The sequence below is a fragment of the Diabrotica virgifera genome, chromosome 6 (genome assembly GCF_917563875.1).
Source record: "Diabrotica virgifera virgifera chromosome 6, PGI_DIABVI_V3a".
Classification (NCBI taxonomy): Eukaryota; Metazoa; Arthropoda; class Insecta; order Coleoptera; family Chrysomelidae; genus Diabrotica; species Diabrotica virgifera.
In genome coordinates, this window is record NC_065448.1 from 105,128,514 (window position 1) to 105,153,672 (window position 25,159).

Genomic DNA, 25,159 nt, shown 5'->3' on the forward strand with positions numbered 1-25,159 from the left:
GTCAGTAAACACAAATTTCATGACAGCGATGGTCTCCGAGGTACCTGGTGCCCAGGGTGGAGCTCGTCGCCTGGGACGATCGACTAATTCGCGGGACGATCGAATAATTTGCGAAATGAAGATGACCCCCCCTCCTTCTCTGGAGGTGGGGTGGTGCTAACTTTAAAATCTTAAATGCAAACCCCCATTTGTTATTACAGATTTGGATTGCTTGCGTAAAAATAAGCAACTTTTATTCGAGACATTTTTTCGAATTGTGGATAGATGGCGCTATAATCGGAAAAAACGATTGATCGTTATACCATAGGTAAATTATAGAAATGGTCTAATATCTCGAGAAATACACTTCCAAATAAGAAACCAAAATATACGTATTTAATATTTTTCAAGAACCTATCGAATAACATCAAACACGATCCCCCACTCCACCCCCTGGAGGTGGGGTGGGGGGTAACTTTAAAATCTTAAATAGGAATCCCCATGTTTTATTGCAGATTTGGATTTTTTATGAAAAAATAAGTAACATTTATTCGAAAGATTTTTTAAATCTGTTGATAGATGGCGTTAATAAATAGTGTTTTTCCGATTATAGCGCCATCTATCCATAATTCGAAAAAATGTCTCGAATAAAAGTTACTTATTTTTACGTAAGGCATCCAAATCTGTGATAAAAATGGGGGCTCCTATTTAAGATTTTAAAGTTACCCCCCACCCCACCTCTAGGTGATTGGAGTGAAGAGTCGTGTTTTATGTTATTCGATAGGTTCTTGAAAAATATTAAACACGTATTTTTTGGTTTTTTATTTGGATCTGTATTTCTCGAGATATATCTGTATTAGAGATCTGGATACCATAGGTAAATTATTAGTTTCTATAATTTACCTATGGTATCAGGATAAATCGTTTTTCCCAATTATAGCGCCATCTATCCACAATTCGAAAAAATGTCTCGAATAAAAGTTGCTTACTTTTACGTAAGCAATCCAAATCTGCAATAACAAATGGGGTTTCTATTTAATATTTTAAAGTTACCCCCACCCCACCTCCAGGGGGTGGAGCGGGGAGGGGTCGTGTTTAGTGTCATTCGATAGACTTTTGAAAAATAGTGAACATTCTTATCTACATGACCAACCAGCTTCAGTGTTTTACGATGGATTTACCAACACAAGCGTTAAACTCTTTTTGGCTTCCGAGGGACTTCCCACTAAGACAGAAGATCTACGACAAATTCTGCTAGACTTCAACAATGCCTATGGAATTGGTCCAGATGAGGTGGAAGCTGATCTTAATGCTTATAGGTCCTTTCTCACTTCTGAAAGAATTATCCACCTGCAAAAATCAAGGGAATGTCACCGAAATTACTATTCCGCTGCCTCTCCAAAACGAAATTTTTAAACATCACGACGTGTTCTGAGGGACTAGAAACCTCAAATTGTTTTAGTGATAACAACTTTAGCATAGTTCTGATTAACATTCGTTCTATAAGATACAAAACTGATGAATTGTTTTTGTTCCTAGAGGAATTAGGGTTTCCCCCGGTAGTTGCGGTTACAGAACACTGGCTTGAAGTCAACGAGCCTTTGTTTGTAGATAATACACCACAATTGCTAGGTATGATCGTCCAAACTCAGCTTATGGGGGGACACTAATTTTGTCTACGAGTAATGATTTTTCTTTGGTAACAAAATATGACTTTCTGTTAAGTGAAGCCTCCTTTGAATTTTCCTTAGTTTACAATAAGAATCTTAATTTTTATATTATTTGCATTTATAGATCACCTGCTTCTTCCGTGGAACTGTTTTTTCAGAACCTGCTAAAATGTTAGATGACCTGCCCCATAAAAGTAGAAAAATTTCATGCGGGGACTTTAACATTGATTATGCTGCTGCTTGTGCTACACGAATATCCTTGGTCAACATATTTGAATCGTATGGTCTAACAATGCACGTTGATTCTCCTACAAGGATTACAAAAACTTCATCTACCATAATTGATTATACAGCCTCAGATTTCTCACCACTTGATGTCCACTCTACAATTATTAATGCTGGACTATCTGATCATGAAGCAGTTTATACGAAGTTTAATATCTCCAGCAAACCCTCCTCGAAAACCCGACGTTTAGGCAGGATTTTTTCCACCCGGAACTTTCGTAAATTCCAAAATTTATGCTTAACCTCTGAGTGGCGCTTTCCTGCCATGGACGTGAATAATAATTTCAGTGAATTCTTAGATAAGCTTATCTGCATCTTCAATAAAGCATTTCCTTTAATTGCAATTAAGCCAAAACATCACAAACCCTGGACTACTAAAGGTATCCGAATATCTTCCAAGAATATGCGTTCTCTTCTCTATATCAAGAAATTTACTACCAACGTCTCTATCACTGAATATATTACCAAGTATAGGGCAACCTATCTTAAACTTATAAAATCAGCTAAAAAAGTCTACTACCAGAACCGTCTGGGAGCTCCAAAAATGTTGCAAAAGAAACTTGGTCCATAATAAACGATCTTCGAAATAAAACCCACACTGCTCAAACATTTTCCCTTCCAGACCCTGAAAATCTAAATGAATACTTTGTTAATGTGAGTAAAAATATTACATCAACTATTTTGCCACAACAAGATCCCATTTCATATCTCCCTAATTCAAAAAAGGTCTCGAATTCATTCTTTATAAAACCAGTCGTTAAATTTGAACTAATCCAAACAATTAATAGTATCAAAAGCAAATCTTCCTGTAGTACTGATGGTCTATCGATCAAAATTTTTTCTAATCTTCCAGAAAATGTGTTAGAAGTCCTCATCTCACTAATTAATGATTCTTTTGAGAAAGGTAAATTTCCAGAGTGCCTGAAGACAGCCATCATTATTCCTCTTCATAAGGGTGGTGAAATATCTAATACCTGCAATTATAGACCTATTGCACTACTACCGGTACTCTCCAAAATTATTGAGAGACTCATAAAAGCCCGACTTATGTCCTTTCTAGTTGAAAACAACATTTTATCACAAAATCAGTTCGGCTTTTTAAATAATAAATGCACCACTGATGCCATGTTTTCTGTACTACATGAGGTTTATCAAGCACTGAACAATAATCTTTACACTGCCACCGTTTTTTGTGACTATGCCAAAGCTTTTGATTGTGTAAATCACAACATTTTGATAAAAAAACTAAATTTCTACGGAATTCGAGGCATTTCTTTAGATTGGTTCCAATCTTACTTGGAAGATAGGAAACAACTGGTTAGAGCAAATGATTAAGACTCTAGTCTCAAAAACATTGTATGTGGGGTACCTCAAGGTTCAGTATTGGGTCCTCTACTTTTCCTTATCTTTATTAATGACATCACTAATTTAAAAATCGATGGAAAAATCTTTCTTTTTGCTGATGATACCAGTATCACTTGGAGCAACTCAAATATTGCAACTCTTCATGCTACTATAACTTGTGATCTACTTACAATAAAAACCTGGTTTGACTCAAATTTACTCTCGTTTAACGTAGATAAAACAGTAGCATTGTCTTATAAAGGAGCTCTTCAACCCTTACCTTTTAATAGTCTTTAACAGCCAGATGAGTACCGTTGATTCTGTAAAATTTCTTGGCATTTTTTTAGACAGCAACCTTAAATGGTCCCTCCATATCGATTTGTTACGGAAGAAACTCTCTTCAGCCTGCTATGCTATAAGATCTGTTTCGAATGAACTCAATTTAGCATCTTCCAAAATAACATATTTTTCTTTGTTCGAGTCACATCTTCGTTATGGTCTTCCTTTTTGAGGTTCTGGTACAGCTGCCCAAGTCGATGTTATTTTCAAATTACAAAAAAGAGCTATAAGATATCTGTTTGGCCTCAGAAGAACAACACACTGCAGAAGTTACTTCAAAGATCACGGAATTTTAACCCTTCCATCTTTGTATATTTTAGAAACTGTTTGCTTAATTCGTAAACATCTACATGTCTTTCCACCAAGACCTAATCATCACTACTTCACGAGAAATTCTACGTTTGACGTCTATTTGCCGACCCCGTCCTCGGAGTTAGTAAAGAAATCGATATTATATTCCGCAAAAAAAATGTACAACCATCTCCCCCTACAACTAAAATCTGCACCATCTTTTCCCAAATTCCGTAAACTGACAAAAGCCTACCTGTCTGAAAGACCATATTATTCAGTAGAAGATTATTTGATTCAATAACTAAGAAATTACAGTACCCTTTGCACAAGTAGTATTTTTATTATTTTTTTATCTATATTTGGGTGTCATATGTAGCAGCTTAACTTTTTAACTTTTAAACCTTTTTTATTAATTATTAGGTAGACTATGAATTTGCAATTTATTTAAATTTTTGCAATTGATTATTTCTGTGTTAACTTCGATTTATTTATTTATTTCATTTAACTTATTGACGATTTATGTAATTTTAGTAAATTGGATTGTTACTGTTTTGTTTTTTTACTATTTATAAGCTTTGTCGATAAAATTGTAAAATTTTTCATGGCAATAAAGCATATTTCTATTCTATTCTATTCTAACAAGTATTTTTCAATTTTTCGATTAAATCTTCATTTCGCGAATTATTCGATCGTCCCGCGAATAATTCAGTCGTCCCAGGCGACGAGTTCCACCCTGGGCACCAGGTACCTCGAGACCATCGCCGTCATGAAATTCGTGTATAGTGACCTCCAAAACCCTCCAAGTATAAAAAGGGGCTAGCCGGGTAAGATGATGAAAACTGCCCCCAACTCGATTCGAATTCCATATAGCTCACCGTTTAGCATATATAGTGAAACTAACTTTCTGAAATTTTTAGCCCCCTAGGTGGTCATGTGACCCACCTACAGCCTCATTGGGGTTTTTATGTTTTTATTTTTTATCTCAGCCGCATCGAGAACTAGCAAAAAACTTTAAATAAAAAAGTTATAAGCTTTAAAAAGTTCTGTCCGAAAATTTTTTTTTTATTTTTTCGGTTTTTTTTTATACAATTTTATACATGTTTTTCAAAAAAGGTAACACTGTCACTAGAATAGGTAAAAACTGAAAAATAATTGGGGTTTGCTTAATAAAAATTTTTTGTAATGCCATTTTCAATATACAGGGCGTTGAAGAAAACAAAAGTTTACACATTTTTTACGATTTTGCCGAGAATACTGGCAACATTGTAATAAAATTTAGCGAGTTTTAAGAGGTAGTTGTTGTGCATTTTTTGACATACAATTAAGAATTTTATATTTATCATTGGCGCGCATAGGGGTAATGGTCTGAACTTTTTAAAGAAAAAAGAGAGTACGCCACTGAAATATTTCAAATTAACAATCGTTTTTGAATTCTTCGTTCGATTTGTGACAAAAACATATCTTCCTATTTTTTCATACGACGCGCCATTTTTATTCAAAAAATAAAACATCTTAACCTTAACCCTTATAAAGTATTCGAACTTCTAGTAGTTTCTACATCTACATAAACTCATATAGTCTAGGAAATGAAGCTAAAAAAAATGTAAAACCTCGCAATTTTTTCGTCCAGCATCGATTTGTACAAAAATTTGTGATTAGGCTCATTACACCCTCTAGTTCATTTTCTATATTGAGCCGTTGTACGCTTTTGGTTTTTGAACGGTGAAAACTACCCCTAATTGTAAAAAATATAAAATAATATTTTAAACTTTAATATTGTCAACATTTGGTTCTTATTAGTTACATAATGATTGTTTTATGCTTTTAGATATACTATCATAATATTTCATTCCTTAAAATCACCCTTGTTGGAGCTATATATAAAAAAATTACTTATCCTAAAAGAATAATTTCGGCTTGCATCTATTTACATAAAAATTTGGGATTAGGATCATCTCGCCCTTTCCTTCATATTCTATATCATGCTTAAGGGCGTTTATTATATTTAGGGGTGTAAACTACCAAAAATTATATAAAAACATTGTAAACTTTAATATGGGTAAAATTTGGTTTTGATTGGTTAAATAATGATTGTTTTATACTTTACAATATAATATCATAATATTTCAACCCTTAAAAATCACCCTTAATAACATTACAGTTTTTATAAGTAGATATTTTAATAGGTATATACAGAAAAAAAAGTAGAATTAAAGAATTACAAAAACATTTATTTACACAAAAATACGAATTTACAAATACATATGTACAAATACAAATACAAATACAGTCCGTCTAATTTACTTACCGTTGCACGTCATTATCTACATTAGAGGTCTAAGTTGACATTGTTGCCCAATTACAAAAAATTCTTGAATTCATTTTAAATCAAATACATCACACAATTTTTGCGGAAGTGGATTATACAGCAAAACAAATTAATATTCAATGTAAATAAGTAAAAACTTTAGAAATAGAAAACAAGAATTAAGTTATAATCTTACGTTAAAGTACATAATAAAAACAGTAAATATAATGAAACAAATACTTACAGTAAAGAATATAAACAAATATGAAGTGTCATCACCGCAGTTAACTGTCAAATAAATGTTACCAATTCATGCCAAAAAATAACCTTCGTTTGATTACAGTTACAGTATATTCCGAACAAATGTGCTTCATAAAAACGCTTTATAATTCATTTATACAAATTAAATGAAACATATCATTGTGTATTTCTTTAAGTTAACATTAATAGAAATCTTTAAATATTATTTCTACGCGTATATAATAAAATATGTCTAGTGGCTGTAATGCCAGTGTACTCGGCAAAGTGATTCTAAAATAGAACACACCTACCGCCTAAATATTTCGTGTTGGTATCATGTGACGTCACGGGCTATGTCGCGGATGACGTGCAACGGTAAGTAAATTAGATGGAGTATAGTTTTTTAGTCATCTTCCAGTTTACGAACCGGTTCTGTGGCATTATACATACATTGAAAATTATCCATAAGCGGACTATCCGAATTTTTCGAAAAAAAAATCGTTTTATAAACATAGCTCCTTCATTTTTGGCGATAAAAAGTTTTTTTTAAATGACTTTGTAGGATTTTTGAAGAGTTATAAGACTGTGTAAACTAAATTCCGTAAGATCCCTTAGTTTTTAATTAGGGTGGGTTTAAAGGGCTCGAATAAGGGGGTGTTTGCTCGTAAATAGAGGTTTTAAACAGCTATATCTCGCTAACTTTTCACTGTAATGAAAATCTACGTACAAGAGAATTTTAGTTATTAAAAAAGCTATAATTTAGCAGTCTATAATTTTTTCGTATCTCCAGTATTTTCGGAAATATTTTGAAGTAAAAGGTGAAAAATGGGAAATTCCAAAAAATTAATATTTCTTTAAACTCCAATTTTTCTAAAATTAGGCCTTTTTATATAGGTCTAACTTCTTGGGTGTATTGATAATACAAATATAAAAGGAATTACAGAAAGGTGAAGACCAATTTTTAATAAGGAGGGTAGTTAGGGGGTTGTTTTCACTGATTTTTTCATAGAGAAAAGCAGGAACCGACCTTTTTTTGATCATAAGTCGCTTAATTTTTAGGCTAGAAACTTTTTGTTATTATTTTTTGAAAGATCTAACTGTATACTTGAAAAAAGATTATTTAAGTTTTCCTGTAAAAATGCAAAGTTTTTTCGTTATTTTACTTTGAAGATTTCAAATTATGCATTTGACGAAAAAAGCTAACATTTTTCATTCCGTATCTCGGTTTGTATTGGTCTTAAAGATATTACAGAAAAATAATTTGGTTTGTCTTACTAAAAGATATAATTTTAACATCTACAGTTTTTTTGATTAAATGCATATTTTTCGAGGTATTCTCAAAAAACCCTCTAAAAAAGTAGATTTTTTCATCGAAAAACTGTTACTTTCAAGCGCAAATAACTCAAAAAATATTAGTTTTACGAAGAAAATGTAAAATACATTTTTTTCTTAGAATTACTTTTTACATCGATTTGCATGGTTAGAATGTAATAAAAAATTCCCGACCCCGAGATGGGGTGGCAACCACCCCCAAGGTTTTAGCGTACAGCGGCATGATATAGAAAATGATCCTTGGACTATTCACTACCTTTTGTGAAAATTTCAAGTAAATCCATGCTGGACGAAAAAATTGCAAGGCAAAATGCTTCATTTCCTCGACTAATACATCCATTATAAAAACTAATTCGAATACTTTGGAAGCGTTAAGAAATTTAATTTTTTGCAGCAAAACGGCGCGTCGTATGAAAAAATAGGAAGATAGATTTTTTGTCACAAATTGAACGAGAAATTCAAAAACGATCGTTAATTTGAATTATGTCAGTGGTGTACTCTCTTTTTTCTTTAAAAAGTTTAGACCATTACCCCCATGCGCGCCAATGATAAATATAAAATTCTTAATTGTATGTCAAAAAATGCACAACAACTACCTCTTAAAACTTGCCAAATTTTATTACAATGTTGCCAGTAGTCTCGGCAAAATCGTAAAAAATGTGTAAAATTTTGTTTTCTTCAACGCCCTGTATCTTGAAAATTGATGGCATTACAAAAAATTTTTATTAAGCAAACCCCAATTATTTTTCGGTTTTTTACCTATTCTCGTGACGGTGTTACCTTTTTTGAAAAACGTGTATAAAATTGTATCAAAAAACGAAAAAAAAAACCAAAAAATGCGGTTTTTTATTTTTGAAGGTGCGTTTCACCAATTTTAAAAATTTGAAAAAATTCAGGGTAAAATATTAAGCAAAAACTCACGTTATATATTTTTTTCGTGAAAACGAATGTCTTAGTTATTTTTTTATACTCATTTAAAATTTTTAAATTGTTCTAAAATTTAAATTTCCCGCCAAAAATTAAAAAAAAATTTCTTGGACAGAACTTTTTAAAGCTTACAACTTTTTTTTTAAGTTTTTCGCTAGTTCTCGATGCGGCTGAGATAAAAAATAAAAACATAAAAACCCTAATTAGGCTGTAGGTGGGTCACATGACCACCTATGTGGCTAAAAATTTCAGAAAGTTAGTTTCACTATAAACTAAACGGTGACCTATATGGAATTCGAATCGAGTTAAGGGCAGTTTTCATCATCTTACCCGGCTAAGCCCAATTTAACTCATTTCCGTCAATATTTCCTGAGTCTTTTTTTTAATTTTTTTATTTTCTATCTCTTCGAGATTCACTTTAAAGATGCATTTTCTCATGCACAAAATTTTTTGCCGGAGATCAATTTAGTTCACAAAATTGCCTGACCCTCTCTCGGATCGAATGCAAAAAGTGGCATGACGATTCATCTTACTGCACAAAATTCCTAGGTTTAATCTTCGTTGCCTCGTCAAATTATTAAGTATGCTTCTTTTCATGAGCATTTTTCAGTGCGTCACAAATGATAGAAAAAAAGGTGAGTCCGTGATAATATACATTTTAGTGACATGACATTTTAGTTAAATCTGACAGTAGTTGTCACATTTTATTTGCAATTTGGCATAAAATCAAATCAATTGTGTTTATTGCATTTATAAAATGGTATTTTCTTTGTTTTGTATAGTCTTATAAATTGAACAGATTATATTCGTAGATATATTATATAATTAGTAAATATTTTTTTTTCGATTATAGCGCCATCTTGACAACTAGACAACTATTGACAACTAGAATAAATGTTATAAATGTCACCGACGAAATGTAATCACCGACGTGCGTTTTTTTCTGTCACATGCAATTTAATGCGTTAGAAAGAAATCGAAAAACTGTGACGCACTGAAAGATCCTCATGAGAAAAAGCATACTCAAGATTAGCTCGTTTAGAGGAGTATAGTCGGTTCGCTAAACTCAGACGCAACTGGCTAGATATTTTAGTCGATACTTTTTTTGTTTTTTGCCAATTTTGCAAAAATTGGCAAAATTATTAACTATTTAGTGATTATTAACTATTTAGTAATTATTTTTTGCCAATTTTACTAAAATTGGAAAAATTACCGACTAAAATATCTAGAAAGTTGCGTCTGAGTTTAGCGAACAGACTATAGCACTTAATAGTGTATTAGTATATAGTATATAGTATAATGTCATATTAGTAGATTATATTAATTATAAATTATATATGAAATCACGGTTTAAGCCAGTTAGACTATTCTTATTTTCTCCACTGTTATTTCTGTAACATTCGTACTACCAAAATATTTTTTATTCTTTTTTTTATTCTTATTTGTGTTTCGGAAAATAAGTGTTCTGCCGAAATTTCGCTAAATATTTGAATTCAAAAATGTTTTACTTTTGATTTAAAATGAGTCTATGTAGGTAGGTAAATTTGTATGTAAGAGTTTTTCAATTGACTTTCTAAACGTCATGTTATTGGTAGGTACCTAAGAGTTATTGTTTCGTTTTAGAACTGCTGGTGCTGGAGGTGGATGGAAAATGTTTCAGGGAATGGTAGATCCAATGCATAAAGTTATGATGGGCAGTTCGTTATTAGCTGGTGGTATTGGAGGCAAAGCTTGTTATAATTCCACTGACGAACGTGGTGATGGAGGCTTTGGAGGTGGAGGTAGGTTAATCACATTTAAATTTATCATAATACGTACATACTTAACACATTAACCGCCCAATTGAAATTTTGATTTTGGCCTTCAGACTCCATGTTTATAATTTCGATGTTATTGCGAATTATTTTTAACTCACATAACGCCTGGGATAAAAAGGTGTGAGTTAAATACAACTCACGTGGCATTTAATGTGTTAAATTAATAGTATATTATTCAACGAGCATGTAATGATGGCTATTATAGTAATTTTACTACAAAAGCGATATTACGTAGGTCAAAATTTTTGACGTAAGAGAACTGTCAAAACATTAGAATGTGACTTTTCATTATTGCCATGTTTATTATAAACAAAAATTTTGACCTACGTAATATCGCTTTTGTAGTAAAAATACTATACTCACGATGATGAAGTTTGCGACACGAGCCGTAGGCGAGTGTTGTAATTCATCAGAGTGAGTAATAGCAATTACATGCGAGTAGAATACTATACTTTTTCTACGACCTTTTTTATTTTAATTAGTAAAAAATTTAATTATCAACTACTGAAGATTTAAATTATAATAATTTACAAGAATACCTAAATGCTATTATTTACCCCTAGTACGTGGCTGAATAATTGGTTGCCTACTATTACCATATTATTATTTATTGTAAAAATACAACTAGAAATAGTCAATATAAGTTCTATTCGTTTCCGAAAAATCTTAAATTTGTACCTACTATCAATCTAATACAGTTGGGTCCGTGAGTCTTTACACGTGCGTCATCATTTAAAGCATACGAAATAAGTCGGAAATTTATTTCACGCAATAACAACTGACAGAAAGTGGCTACTGTTCCGATTACGGGTTTTATTATAAAATTTGACGTTATCAAATATATAAAATGTCAAATGTAAGTTTTGCTTCAAAATTTTTGTGCAGAATTACAGCTACATTTGAAGTAGCTTAATAAATTCTTTTATTTTTATTGATTAATAAATAAATAAAAAAATTTTAAAAAAATTCAATAACATATTTTATTTTTGTTATTTTATTCACTTTGACGGAAATCTAAACACAATCATTTCTTTACTGTGTGAATGACGTTAGCTTTGTATGTTTTAAATATTAATTGCCAAAATATAATTATTTACCTTAAAATTACAAAGCCCAATATAAAATTAGTTGTGAAAACAATTGTTATATAAATGTAATATAAAGAAATTAATGTGTGTGTAATATAAAGAAACTTCAAAACACAAAAATTCGACAAAAACCGCAAAAAATTCAACTGACTGACAGCCACAAAAGTAAACAAAGCAGAAACGTCAAACAAATTGTGCTTAAAATATGAAAACACACCGAATCGTCTTTTTTTGTACCTATCTCTTTTCAATGCAGTGAGTCTAGATGGTTCATAAAAATAACATGTGTTTTTGCTTAATAACAAACGGCAGCTGGTTTGTCATGAGTTTCATGCGTGGAAGAGAATGATGCTAGATAAGAAGTATGTGTTTTATCTCGCCAGGTATTGATGACGCACGGGTAAAGACTCGAGGACTCAACTGTAAATAGGAAATGGCTGTCGGTGGACGTATTTCAATAGTTATAATGTATATTTACATTTAACTATGTATAATATAATAATATACTATAACATATTTAACACAATACAACTTGAAAAATAAACACAATATTAGTTATAAATTCCAATTAACATAAATAAAATGAGCTAATGTCACTGTCACTATAATAAATGATAAACGTCAAAATTTTTAGTAAACAAGATATAAACGTAAAAAATATACTGACATTGTTACAGTTAAAATTCCTTTAAAATTTTTTTGAAGTTAATTATTGATATAAATTACAATATTTATTGTATTAAATAAACAACTTTAAGTAATTTTATTTGCAGTTTATATACGATTAATATTAAAAGTGGCATGCGTCACTTGAATCTAACTTCATCCCGTGAGTAACTTCAGCCCGTGAGTAATAAATTATTACTCACGGGTACAGTATTGGGTGCTATTATCTATAAAAAAAATAGCGAATAATGAGCATGTTATTAAACGGTCGTAGAAAAATTAACGTTATTGTAAGATTTAAGTTTCTATTTATATATTTTTAGGTGGTGGTTGCGTATATGGTGGTGGAGGTGGAGGGTTTGCAGGAGGAGATTCACCTTCACAGAACTCAACTAACGGCGAAGGAGGATATTCGTATCTCGATTTCTCCAAAGCTTTAAAACATCTTACAGCTGTGGAAACCGGTTACAATGCTGGACCTGGATACGTTCTTATTATTCCCGGTACCGAAGGCTGTGGATGTGATTACAAATGTATAGCACTGGATGTTCAAAGATCAGATGTTACTTGTATTTGTCCCACTCGATGGATTTTGACTGATGATCACAAAACTTGTAAACGTAAGTAACAAAGCATGCATTTTAAATTAAATTAAGATATAAATCCATCTTCTTAATCATGTTTATGTTGTAGTGTTTCAATTTTCATACATTTCTTCAATGCTTCTTCTACTCTTTTTATTTCCCGTGCACATGTATAGTAGATTCGCATTATGTTCGTATAGTATGTACAATTGATCCAAAAGATGGCATAACCCAGACATCCAAAGTGAAAGTTATCCTCCAACACCAAATTGTTCTATATGTTCCACATAATGTTCAGAAAAAAGTCACACCATTTTGAGAGTCGGGTTTTGGGGGGAGGAGAGGGGGTAGAAATCGGTAAATTCGTAGTTTTTTAAGTTTTTCGTCAATATTTCTAAAACTATGCGGTTTAGCACGAACAACTTTTTATATAAAAATGTTCTACATTAAATTTAAAATAAAAAAGGCCCTATGCATTATCCTTCTAAAATTAACGGTTCCAAAGTTATGGAGTTAGTATAATATATATATATATATATATATATATATATATATATATATATATATATATATATATATATATATATATATATATATAAATGGGGTTGAAGTTTATTGGGTATCCAGCTGAATAAAACCAAGTGGTACTCTGTTTAACAAAACGTTATATTTCGCTGATTTTCATCAGCATCATCAGACGAAAGCTACAATATTTAAAAATGGTACAATTTTATAGTATGGTTTTTTACAATTTTTATCTTACTTAATTGAGGTTGATGGTATTTAGATGATATTTAGATGACATCGAGATACTGCAATTTTGATAAAATGTGGGTTAAATTTAGTTAATTGTGTAATTGGATTAAATGAAATTTGTTTTATATTGACAAGAATGAAAATTTTATTTGAAGTTGATTAATGTCAATCAATATATATGTCAATATAAAACAAATTTCATTTAATCCTATTACATAATTAACTAAATTTAACCCACATTTTATCAAAATTGCAGTATCTCGATGTCATCTAAATATCATCTAAATACCATCAACCTCAATTAGGTAAGATAAAAATTGTAAAAAACCATACTATAAAATTGTACCATTTTTAAATATTGTAGCTTTCGTCTGATGATGCTGATGAAAATCAGCGAAATATAACGTTTTGTTAAACAGAGTACCACTTGGTTTTATTCAGCTGGATACCCAATAAACTTCAACCCCATTTTCATCTAAAAAGTCAGCTGTTATTTAAAGGATATATATATATATATATATATATATATATATATATATATATATATATATATATATATATTGATGTGATCTTGATTATTGATATGATATAATATTCTTATATGTCACTTAATTTAATCAATGTATTAAAACTAATCCAATTAATTAACCAGATCACATATCAATATGTTTTCAATCTCAGGGCGAATTATAAATTAATTACTTACTTTCGTGGCTTCTAGTATTTCTTAATGGTTCCTAATCGGGATAGAAAAGAAAAGAGCAAAAAAAAAATACACATATGGGTTACAATTATAATCAAAAATATTTTTTATTTTATTTAAAATAAAAATCAATGCTTAATATTTGCTATTTCCTACTATTCTTAAACATAACATTTGAAAATGGGAACCTTATTTCCTTTTGTAAATCAATTGAAAGTTTTTATTAACATTTAACTATTAGGAGTTATTATTAACAACTCTATTTAAGTTTGATGAAGCTTTTCTGATATTATTGATTATGTTATTCACTTTTTTATGTGGAATTTAATACGAAAAACCCATACATTCATGTCCAAATAAATGAGACTGACCTTTTCCTGGTGAAACTGAAAATGTCCTCACACAACACCCGTTCCTGCTATCCTTGGCTGCGATCAAACCTCGTCCTGGCTTCCAGTAATGTACTCCTTTGAAAAACTAGCTCGAATAGCTCTCGTCCCTGCTTCGGTCGTGATGCTGTGTTCTACCTTTTTTGAAACTGCTATCAGCTACCGGAACACTCTTGGCTCAAGGAGGTTCTTTTACTCTCAACCTGGCCTACTTCTCGTTCCACGATAGATACTCCACACTCACGGAACTACCGGCTTTCTCACTCTCCGTACACTACCGTCTACTACTCGACTTCACTTCTCGACAGCTCAAAACATTCTGATCTCTATTTGTCATTCATTCCCCTCTTTTCTAAATATCCCTTCCAGATTCACAAATCAAAATTCCACCACCAACTCTCATTCGCAGTATTCCTCAAAACCAATTTTTAAACTTTCTAAATATGCTTAATGGATTTCAAAGAAAATAGTTAATTCCCATTCTAAAATTACTTTCTACTAATTACAAAATTTAATGATCTATTATCTACTTTCACTAAGTCTTCTTTAGCATCGGCTAATGATTGCACCTTCCGCGAACAACGATAATGACCTATTTTCGATTTCACTTTAGTTTTATTTTAAGCGCATTGTTCCGAGTATCGTTTTAATCACTTCTTAAAATTAAATATAACAATTTGTTGTATACAGGTTGTTCTAAATTTATATGCCCGTGGTTGAGAAAATTGAAAATATTTTATATTAAATTGAATTTTGTCTATAATTATCAAATTTTAATTTTCATATCAAATAGAAATATAACAAATCCCCGCCTTGTATTCGATAAAATTTATCTGCATTTTTACATAAATTTTCTCGAGGCAACCAACTCCCTGTATATTTCCTTACTTTAATCTACGTCTTATATCCTAACTTACTATCTACTTCATGTAATTCTGTCTTTTATTCGTGATATTTGTATACATCGTGAATATTATAAATTCCTCGGATCTTTTCCGAGTTCCTGTGCCTCAACTCATAACTATTTATCCCATTTTCATTATTCACGATGTACGGGCCTTCGAAAACAGGCATCAACTTTGCGCAAATGCCCCCAGGAAGATTTGATACTCGTAATGCCCTCACGAGTACTTTTTCACCCTTTTGGAAAGTCACTGGTCTTCTTTTTCTATTTTGTTCCTGTCTTTGGATATATTTTTCGTTGCTTCGCCGTAATCTTCTCTGTACGGTTTCAATCACCTGTTGATATTCTTTTGGCTCTTGGTCTTCCCATGGCCTTATCGGCAGTACACCCTTCATGATGTATTCTGGGGTCTCTTTTGTTACTGTGCTCGGAATTGTATTTAGATACCTTTCTATTTCCGCCATTTTCCTGTCCCAGTGGCGATGTTGACCATCTGTTGCAATGCGAAGAAATTTCGTCACTTCCTGTATGAATCGTTCCGAAGGATTACTCTGTGGATGCCTGATGCTGACAAAATTTGTCTCTATTCCTCGTTCTCGAAGTTGTCCCTTGAAACGATCATTTCGGAAATACGTTGCATTGTCCAGTAGAATCTTTTTTGGTGTTCCTACTATGGCTATAAAATTGTCGATTTTTCTTAATATTTCCTCCCCCTTTGTGGTGCGGCAACTATATAATTTTACGTATTTTGAAAACACATCCACCATTACCAGAATATGTTTGTTCCTTTTAGTGGTCATAATTAGATCGCTTAACATATCTATTGCTACAATGTCTAGTTTGTTTCGGGCTTCAATATTTTTGGCAACATTTTCATTTTTGAAATTCCGACTCTTATATTTTTGACATACATCGCACTTCTGGGTAATTTCCTTTGCAATGCGGTAATCCTGTCGGCTGATGTAATTTTCCCTAAAAACGAGCCAAACTTTTCTGCTACCGATATGCCCATTATCCTCATGTAATTTCTTTATTATCTTTTCGGCCAATGTCTGTGTCACTAAATATAGTTCCTTTCCGTCTATTCTCTTAAAATATATGTCATTCTCTACTTCCGCTCTTCTTTTCTCTCTTTCCTCTAGGTCTTCTTGGTTTGTCCTTATCTCATTTAACGAATATATCCCTTCTTCTTGTATTAATCTATTTAGTCCCACCTGTAGAGTAATTGTTTCCTTTTTTCCCGTGTCCTCATCCCGTGTTAGAGCGTCGGCTATTATGTTGTCTTTTCCTTTTATATATCGGAACTCAAAATCATACTCCTGTAATAATAGAATGCCTCTATGTATTCTATTATTTACTAATCTATTCTTCATGATATGTACTAAAGCTGCATGGTCTGTTTCGATTGTGAATTTTGCTCCCAATAAGTAAAACCTCAATTTGTTTACGCAATATAGTACACTGGCAAACTCCAATTCTGTAACACTATATTTTCTCTCATGTGTTTTAGTCACTCGCGATATAAAACATATCGGCACTTCTTGGTCGTTTTGTATTTGAGACAGAACTCCTGCAAATTTTTGTATGGACGCATCAGTTCGGAGTATAAAAGGTAAATTGTAAATGGGGTGGTATATTTTCGTTCCTTTTGCGAATTCTCGTTTTAATGTTTCGAAAGCTTCCTCCTGTTCTTCTTTCCAATTCCATTTTATTCCTTTTTTAAGCAACTTTATCAGAGGAATTTCCTTTTGGCTCAAATCGGGAATCAGTTTTTTAAAATAATTAATCGTGCCAAGAAAACCTCTCAATGTTTTCAAATTCGTTGGTCTTGGGTATTCATCTATGAGCTTGACTCTGTCTTCGGATAATCTTACTGTTTTGGTGTCCAATTGAAAACCCAAATAAATGACTTCTTTTTGAAAAAATTGACATTTTTCAATGTTTAATTTCAATCCCGCTGTGTCCAATTCTTGCAGAATTATTTCTATGTGTTTCAGATGACTCTGAGTATCTTGTGAAAAAATTAATAAATCATCGATATAATGAACTATGAAATCTTCGTGGCGATTCAAAATGGTATGTAGAGCTCGGACGAGTGCAGCACAAGCACTCTGCAATCCAAACGGCACTACCTTAAAACGGTAGACAATACCATCAATAGAAAAAGCGGTGTAGTTTCTACACTTTTCAGCCAACGGTATCAACCAAAAACTGTGTTTTAAGTCAATTTTCGAAAATATGTGTGACCCGGTGATTCTTCCAAAAATGGCCTCGATGTTTAGAGGTGATTCATATTGTGATACAGTGTGCTGGTTGATATTCCTGGCATCTAAACATAATCTCAATTCTCCACTGCTTTTCTTTACTATCACAATCGGGTTAATATACGGTGAATCACATCTTTCGATGATTTGATCTTCCAACATTTTATTTATTTCTTCTTTCACCTCTTGTCGATACTTGTATGGAATCGGGTAAGTCTTTGATCGAAAATTTCCCAAGTTTTTCACCTCAAATGAATGTTCGTACTTTTTAGCCACTCTGTTTTCCTCATTGATCAAATTTTCGTAGTTTCTTAACATCAACCGCAATTCTTTTTCTTTCCCTTCTCCACATATCAATTTTCTGTCTTTTTTCTCAGATTCTTCACACATGTTTACCGTGCATTCTGCATCCTCGTTTGCATATACCTCCTCTTCAAATACCACTGTTTCAATCATATTCTTTTCACTTTCATTTTTGAGCTTTATTTCTTCTTCTCCTGAGCCCGTCTCTTCTTTTGAGGAATCCCAGGTTTCCTTTGTTTCTGATACTCTCAAATTTTCTTCTTCTGGGCTCAACTCTTCTTTTGAGGAGCCACAGGTTTCATTTTCTTTTATCTTTTTCTGCCCTTTTCTCCTTTTTCTTCTTTGTCCTTGCTTCGCTGCCAAATTCATTTCCACTGTTTGTTCTTTACCTGATTCGTCCGTATTTTGTTTCTCATGTTCCTTGTCCTGTTCTTTTTCTTTTTCTTCTGTTAGTTTCATCGTATTATTTTTAAAATCTATCACTACATGTTTTTCTGCCAATTCGTCCACTCCTACTATCATGTCATGTGACATGTTTGGCATTATTACACATTGTAGTGCATACATATTCTTGCCCAGTCGTACCATTACTCGTATGCCTTCATTTATAGTTGCCAATGTCCGTTTGTTTGCGCCCACTAAATTTACCCTAGGTATTTTATAAATTAAATTTGTTAAGTTAACTTCTTCTATTAGTTTTCTGTTGACCAATGTTATTTCAGATCCAGTGTCTATCATAATTTTAATTGGTTTCTCGTTGATAAATCCATCCACAAATTTTAAATTAATTCCATTTTTCTTTTCGTTGTTTCCTGCCAATTTAATAAACTCCTTAGGGTGACAAAAGATTCCTGTTTGATTTTTGGTTTTTAGTGAGCGCCGTCGTGAAAAGACGCCGGTTGCTCATCGTTGTTTATATTTTCGTCATAATGTCTCTCTCCGTCATATTCATCTGTCTGGGTATTATTTACTTCTCTTCTATTTTCTCTTGGTCTGTCGGATCTGTTTCGGTTTTCTCGATATCCCTGTTCATTTTGTCTACCATTATTTCTGTTTTCTTGATTTGAGCGTGTGGTGTTTCTATTCTGGTATTCTCGATTTCTGTCCTCATTCCATTGCCTATTTCTTTGTTCATAATTTCCTCTTCCGTTGTCTCTATTTTCGTTTTCCCTTCTGGGATTAAAATCTCGTCTTGTATAGTCCCTCCTATTTTGATTTCTATCTCTGTAATCTTGTGTTTCTCGGGGCCTGTAATCTTCTCGCGACCTTCTTGATTTTCTTTCTCTTAGACGTGATTCTCTTATTTGTAGGAATTGGCATAAACTATCTATGTCTTTGTAATTTTGCAATGTGATATGGTCTTCCAGCGTTTCCTCGAAATGTCTTGCAATCAGTTCGACTAATTGTTCCGATGAGTAATTATATTGTAAATGTTTTGCATTATTGTAAATTTGCAAAGCATATGTCCTTTCTGATACACCCATCCTATCATTGTATTTCCCATTTTGCAATTCCTTGTTAATTTCCAATTGTTGGACTTTTCCCCAGAAATAATTCAAAAATTTTTGTTCAAATTGTTGCCAGTTGCCGAATTATTCTTCTTTGCTATCGAACCATAGGCTTGCTTCATATTTGAGATGGTTTCTGATAGTTTCTTTTGCTGTTTCGAAATTTCCGATGTGCTGTATTTTCTTTTTCAGGCTATTTATGAACGGCACTGGGTGTAATCTTCTTACATCCCCGCCAAACCTTATCTTCACGTCATCTGTGCTATGTATAACCATTTCTCTTCTTTCTCCGACATTCTGTTGCGTCCTGTTTTCGGTGACTTGTTTTTCTATTTCTGTGATTCTTTTTTCCACTTCTTCTCTGTCTACTTGAATAGCATTTTCTAACTTATTTTCCAAATTTTCTATTTCCTTTTTCTGGCAATTCGTTACCTCCTTTATTTTGATTTTGATTTCTTTAATCTCTAACTCCTGTTTCTCGCTCTTTTCTGCAATCTCTTCTATTTTTTTAACCATTTCCTTCTTAATACTCTCTATATTTCTGTTGTTTTCTTCTATGGCTTGTTTTGTTTCCTGTTGATTGTCATCCATTTTTTTCTCCACTTTATCCATTTTCTTTGATGTTTCTTCCTGATTTTTATCCATTGCTTGTTTTGTTTCCTCCTGATTTTTATCCAGTTTTTGTTCCATTCTTTGTGACTGGAGTTGCATCATTTGTAATATTTTATCTATTCCTGATAATTCTTGCTGTTCTGATGCCATGATTGTCGTGTCTAAAATGTCTTCTTGGTCTGAATTATTCTCTTGATTTGAATGTTCTTTTTGTTTTTTGTTGTCTTTGCTTTGGCTTCTTGTCACAGACATTTGTTTTCAAGAAGTACTGTCCCCGCCAAATATGAAATTTTACTAGTATGTTACCAAGACGACTTTTTCTCACCCAAATATTATAAATTGTCAATAAATATATCAAATGTAATATCGTAAAAATAAAATATTAAATCAGTTATGTAAAATTTGTACCTAAAGAGATCTAAAATTTTATGTTATCAAATGTAAGTATCTCACTTTTTACCACAGGCATATAAATTTTCAAATACCGGCTTTACTCTTTCTATCCTTCAAATTTGCCACTAGAAATACTTTTCAAATGCCCTCCACGTTGGACGACAGTTGATGTGATCTTGATTATTGATATGATATAATATTCTTATATGTCACTTAATTTAATCAATGTATTAAAACTAATCCAATTAATTAACCAGATCACATATCAATATGTTTTCAATCTCAGGGCGAATTATAAATTAATTACTTACTTTCGTGGCTTCTAGTATTTCTTAATGGTTCCTAATCGGGATAGAAAAGAAAAGAGCAAAAAAAAAATACACATATGGGTTACAATTATAATCAAAAATATTTTTTATTTTATTTAAAATAAAAATCAATGCTTAATATTTGCTATTTCCTACTATTCTTAAACATAACATTTGAAAATGGGAACCTTATTTCCTTTTGTAAATCAATTGAAAGTTTTTATTAACATTTAACTATTAGGAGTTATTATTAACAACTCTATTTAAGTTTGATGAAGCTTTTCTGATATTATTGATTATGTTATTCACTTTTTTATGTGGAATTTAATACGAAAAACCCATACATTCATGTCCAAATAAATGAGACTGACCTTTTCCTGGTGAAACTGAAAATGTCCTCACACAACACCCGTTCCTGCTATCCTTGGCTGCGATCAAACCTCGTCCTGGCTTCCAGTAATGTACTCCTTTGAAAAACTAGCTCGAATAGCTCTCGTCCCTGCTTCGGTCGTGATGCTGTGTTCTACCTTTTTTGAAACTGCTATCAGCTACCGGAACACTCTTGGCTCAAGGAGGTTCTTTTACTCTCAACCTGGCCTACTTCTCGTTCCACGATAGATACTCCACACTCACGGAACTACCGGCTTTCTCACTCTCCGTACACTACCGTCTACTACTCGACTTCACTTCTCGACAGCTCAAAACATTCTGATCTCTATTTGTCATTCATTCCCCTCTTTTCTAAATATCCCTTCCAGATTCACAAATCAAAATTCCACCACCAACTCTCATTCGCAGTATTCCTCAAAACCAATTTTTAAACTTTCTAAATATGCTTAATGGATTTCAAAGAAAATAGTTAATTCCCATTCTAAAATTACTTTCTACTAATTACAAAATTTAATGATCTATTATCTACTTTCACTAAGTCTTCTTTAGCATCGGCTAATGATTGCACCTTCCGCGAACAACGATAATGACCTATTTTCGATTTCACTTTAGTTTTATTTTAAGCGCATTGTTCCGAGTATCGTTTTAATCACTTCTTAAAATTAAATATAACAATTTGTTGTATACAGGTTGTTCTAAATTTATATGCCCGTGGTTGAGAAAATTGAAAATATTTTATATTAAATTGAATTTTGTCTATAATTATCAAATTTTAATTTTCATATCAAATAGAAATATAACAAAATATATATATATATATATATATATATATATATATATATATATATATATATATATATATTATTGTGATCTTGATTATTGATATGAGATAATATTTTTATATGTCATTTAATTTAATCAATGCTTTAATAATAATCTAATTAATTTACCAGATCACATATCAATATGTTTTCAATCTCAGGGCTTTTTATAAAATTAATTACTTACATACGTGGCTTCTAAGTATTTCTTAATGGTTCCTAATCGGGATAGGAAAGAAAAGAGTAAAATAATAACACATATGGGTTACAATTGTAATCAAAATATTGTTTATTTTATTTAAATGGCAATCACTGCTTAATATTTGCTATATCTTATTATTCTTAAACATAACATTTACACATGGGAATCTTATTTGCTTTTGGTTTCCAATTGAAAGTTTTTATTAACATTTAACTATTATGATTTATTAGCAACAATTCTATTTAAGTTTGATGAAGCTTTTCTGATATTATTGATTATGTTTCTTCAATTTTAAATGTGGTATTTAATACGAAAAACCCATACATTCATGTCCAAACAAATGAGACTGACCTTTTTCTGGTGAACTGAGAATGTCTTCACACAAAACCCGTTTCCTGCTATCCTTGGCTGCAATCAAAACCTCGTCCTGGCTTCCAGTAATGTTCTCCTCTGAAACTAGCTCGTATAGCTCTCGTTTCCTGCTTCTGTCGTGATGCTGTGTTCTACCTTTTTCGAAACTGCAATCAGCTACCGGGAACTCTTGGCTCAAGGAGGTTCTTTTACTCTCAACCTGGCCTATCTCTCGTTCCACGATAGATACTCCACACTCACGGAACTACACCGGCTTTCTCACTCTCCGTACACTACCGTCTACCACTGGACTTCACTTCTCGACAGCTCAAAACATTCTGATCTCTATTTGTCATTCATTCCCCTACTTTCTAAATATCCCTTCCAGATTCACAAATCAAACTTCCACCACCAACTCTCATTCGCAGTATTCCTCAAAACCAATTTTTAAACTTTCTAAATATGCTTAATGGATTTCAAAGAAAATAGTTAATTCCCATTCTAAAATTACTTTCTACTATATACAAATTTTTAATGACCTATTCTCTATTTCCACTTAGTCTTATTTAGCATCGGCTAATGATCGATCCTTCCGCGAACAACGATAATGACCTATTAACGATTTCACTTGAGTCTTATTTAATCACTTCTTAAAATTAAATATAACAATTTGTTGTATACAGGTTGTTCTAAATTTATATGCCCGTGGTTGAGAAAATTGAAAATATTTTATATTAAATTGAATTCTGTTTATAATTATCAAATTTTAATTTTCATATCACATAGAAATATAACAAATCCCCGCCTTGTATTCGATAAAATTTATCTGCATTTTTAAATAAATTTTCTCGAGGCAAAACCAACTCCCTGTATATTTCCTTACTTTAATCTACGTCTTATACCCCTTCTTCTTGTATTACTCTAATTAGTCCCACCTGTAGAGTAATTGTTTCCTTATTTTCAGTGTCCTCATCCTGTGTTAGAGTGTCGGCTATTATGTTGTCTTTCCCTTTTTCCCATATCAATCTTCTGTCTTTTTCCTCAGATTTTTCACATACTTTTACCGTGCATTCTGCATCCTCGTTTTCATATGCCTCCTCTTCAAATGCCACTGTTTCGATTATATCTTTTTCGCTTTCATTTGTTAGCTTTATTTCTCCTTCTCCTGAGCTCATCTCTTCTTTTGAGGAATCCCAGTTTTCTTTTGCTTTTGATACTCTCAATTTTTCTTCTTCTGGGCTCAACTCTTCTTTTGAGGAGCCACAGGTTTCATTTTCTTTTGTCTTTTTCTGACTTTTTCTCCCTTTTCTTCTTTGTCCTTGCTTCGTTGCCAAATTCATTTCCACTGTTTGTTCTTTACCTGATTCGTCCGTATTTTGTTTCTCCTGTTCCTTGTCCTGTTCTTCTTCTTTTTCTTCTGTTAGGTTCATCGTATTATTTTTAAAATCTATCACTACATGTTTTTCTGCCAATTCGTCAACTCCTACTATCATGTCATATGACATGTTTGGCATTATTACACATTGTAGTGCATACATCTTCTTACCCAGTCGTACCATTACTCGTATGCCTTCATTTATAGTTGCCAATGTCCGTTTGTTTGCGCCCACTAAATTTACCCTAGGTATTTTGTAAATTAAATTTGTTAAGTTAACTTCTTCTATTAGTTTTCTGTTGACCAATGTTATTTCAGATCCAGTGTCTATCATAATTTTAATTGGTTTCTCGTTGATAAATCCATCCACAAATTTTAAATTAACTCCATTTTTCTTTTCGTTGTTCCTTGCCAATTTAATAAACTCCTTGGGGTTACAAAAGATTCCTGTTTGATTTTTGGTTTTTAGTGAGCGCTGTCGTGAAAAAACGCCGGTTGCTCATCGTAGTTTATATTTTCGCCATAATGTCTCTCTCCGTCATATTCATCTGTCTGGGTATTATTTACTTCTCTTCTATTTTCTCTTGGTCTGTCGGATATGTTTCGGTTTTCTCGATATCCCTGTTCATTTTGTCTACCATTATTTCTATTTTCTTGATTTGAGCGTGCGGTGTTTCTATTCTGGTATTCTCGATTTCTGTTCTCATTCCATTGCCTATTTCTTTGTTCATAATTTCCTCTTCCGTTGTCTCTATTTTCGTTTTCCCTTCTGGGATTAAAATCTCGTCTTGTATAGTCCCTCCTATTTTGATTTCTATCTCTGTAATCCTGTGTTTCTCGGGGCCTGTAATCTTCTCGCGACCTTCTTGATTTTCTTTCCCTTAAACGTGATTCTCTTATTTGTAGGAATTGGCATAAACTATCTATGTCTTTGTAGTTTTGCAATGTGATATGGTCTTCCAGCGTTTCTTCGAAATGTCTTGCAATCAGTTCGACTAATTGTTCCGATG

The 25,159-nt window shown here is 32.3% G+C and overlaps 1 protein-coding gene across 2 annotated transcripts in view; it reads left to right on the forward strand.

Annotated features, from left to right (window-relative positions):
* Positions 1 to 25,159, forward strand: part of LOC114330435 (leukocyte tyrosine kinase receptor) — a 366,482-nt gene that overhangs the window by 258,216 nt on the left and 83,107 nt on the right. For both annotated transcript variants that reach the window (XM_050652706.1, XM_050652707.1), the window contains exons 13-14: positions 10,339 to 10,496; positions 12,610 to 12,906. In XM_050652706.1, coding sequence (XP_050508663.1) covers positions 10,339 to 10,496; positions 12,610 to 12,906 — 455 coding nt within the window. The remainder of the gene's footprint in view (positions 1 to 10,338; positions 10,497 to 12,609; positions 12,907 to 25,159) is intronic.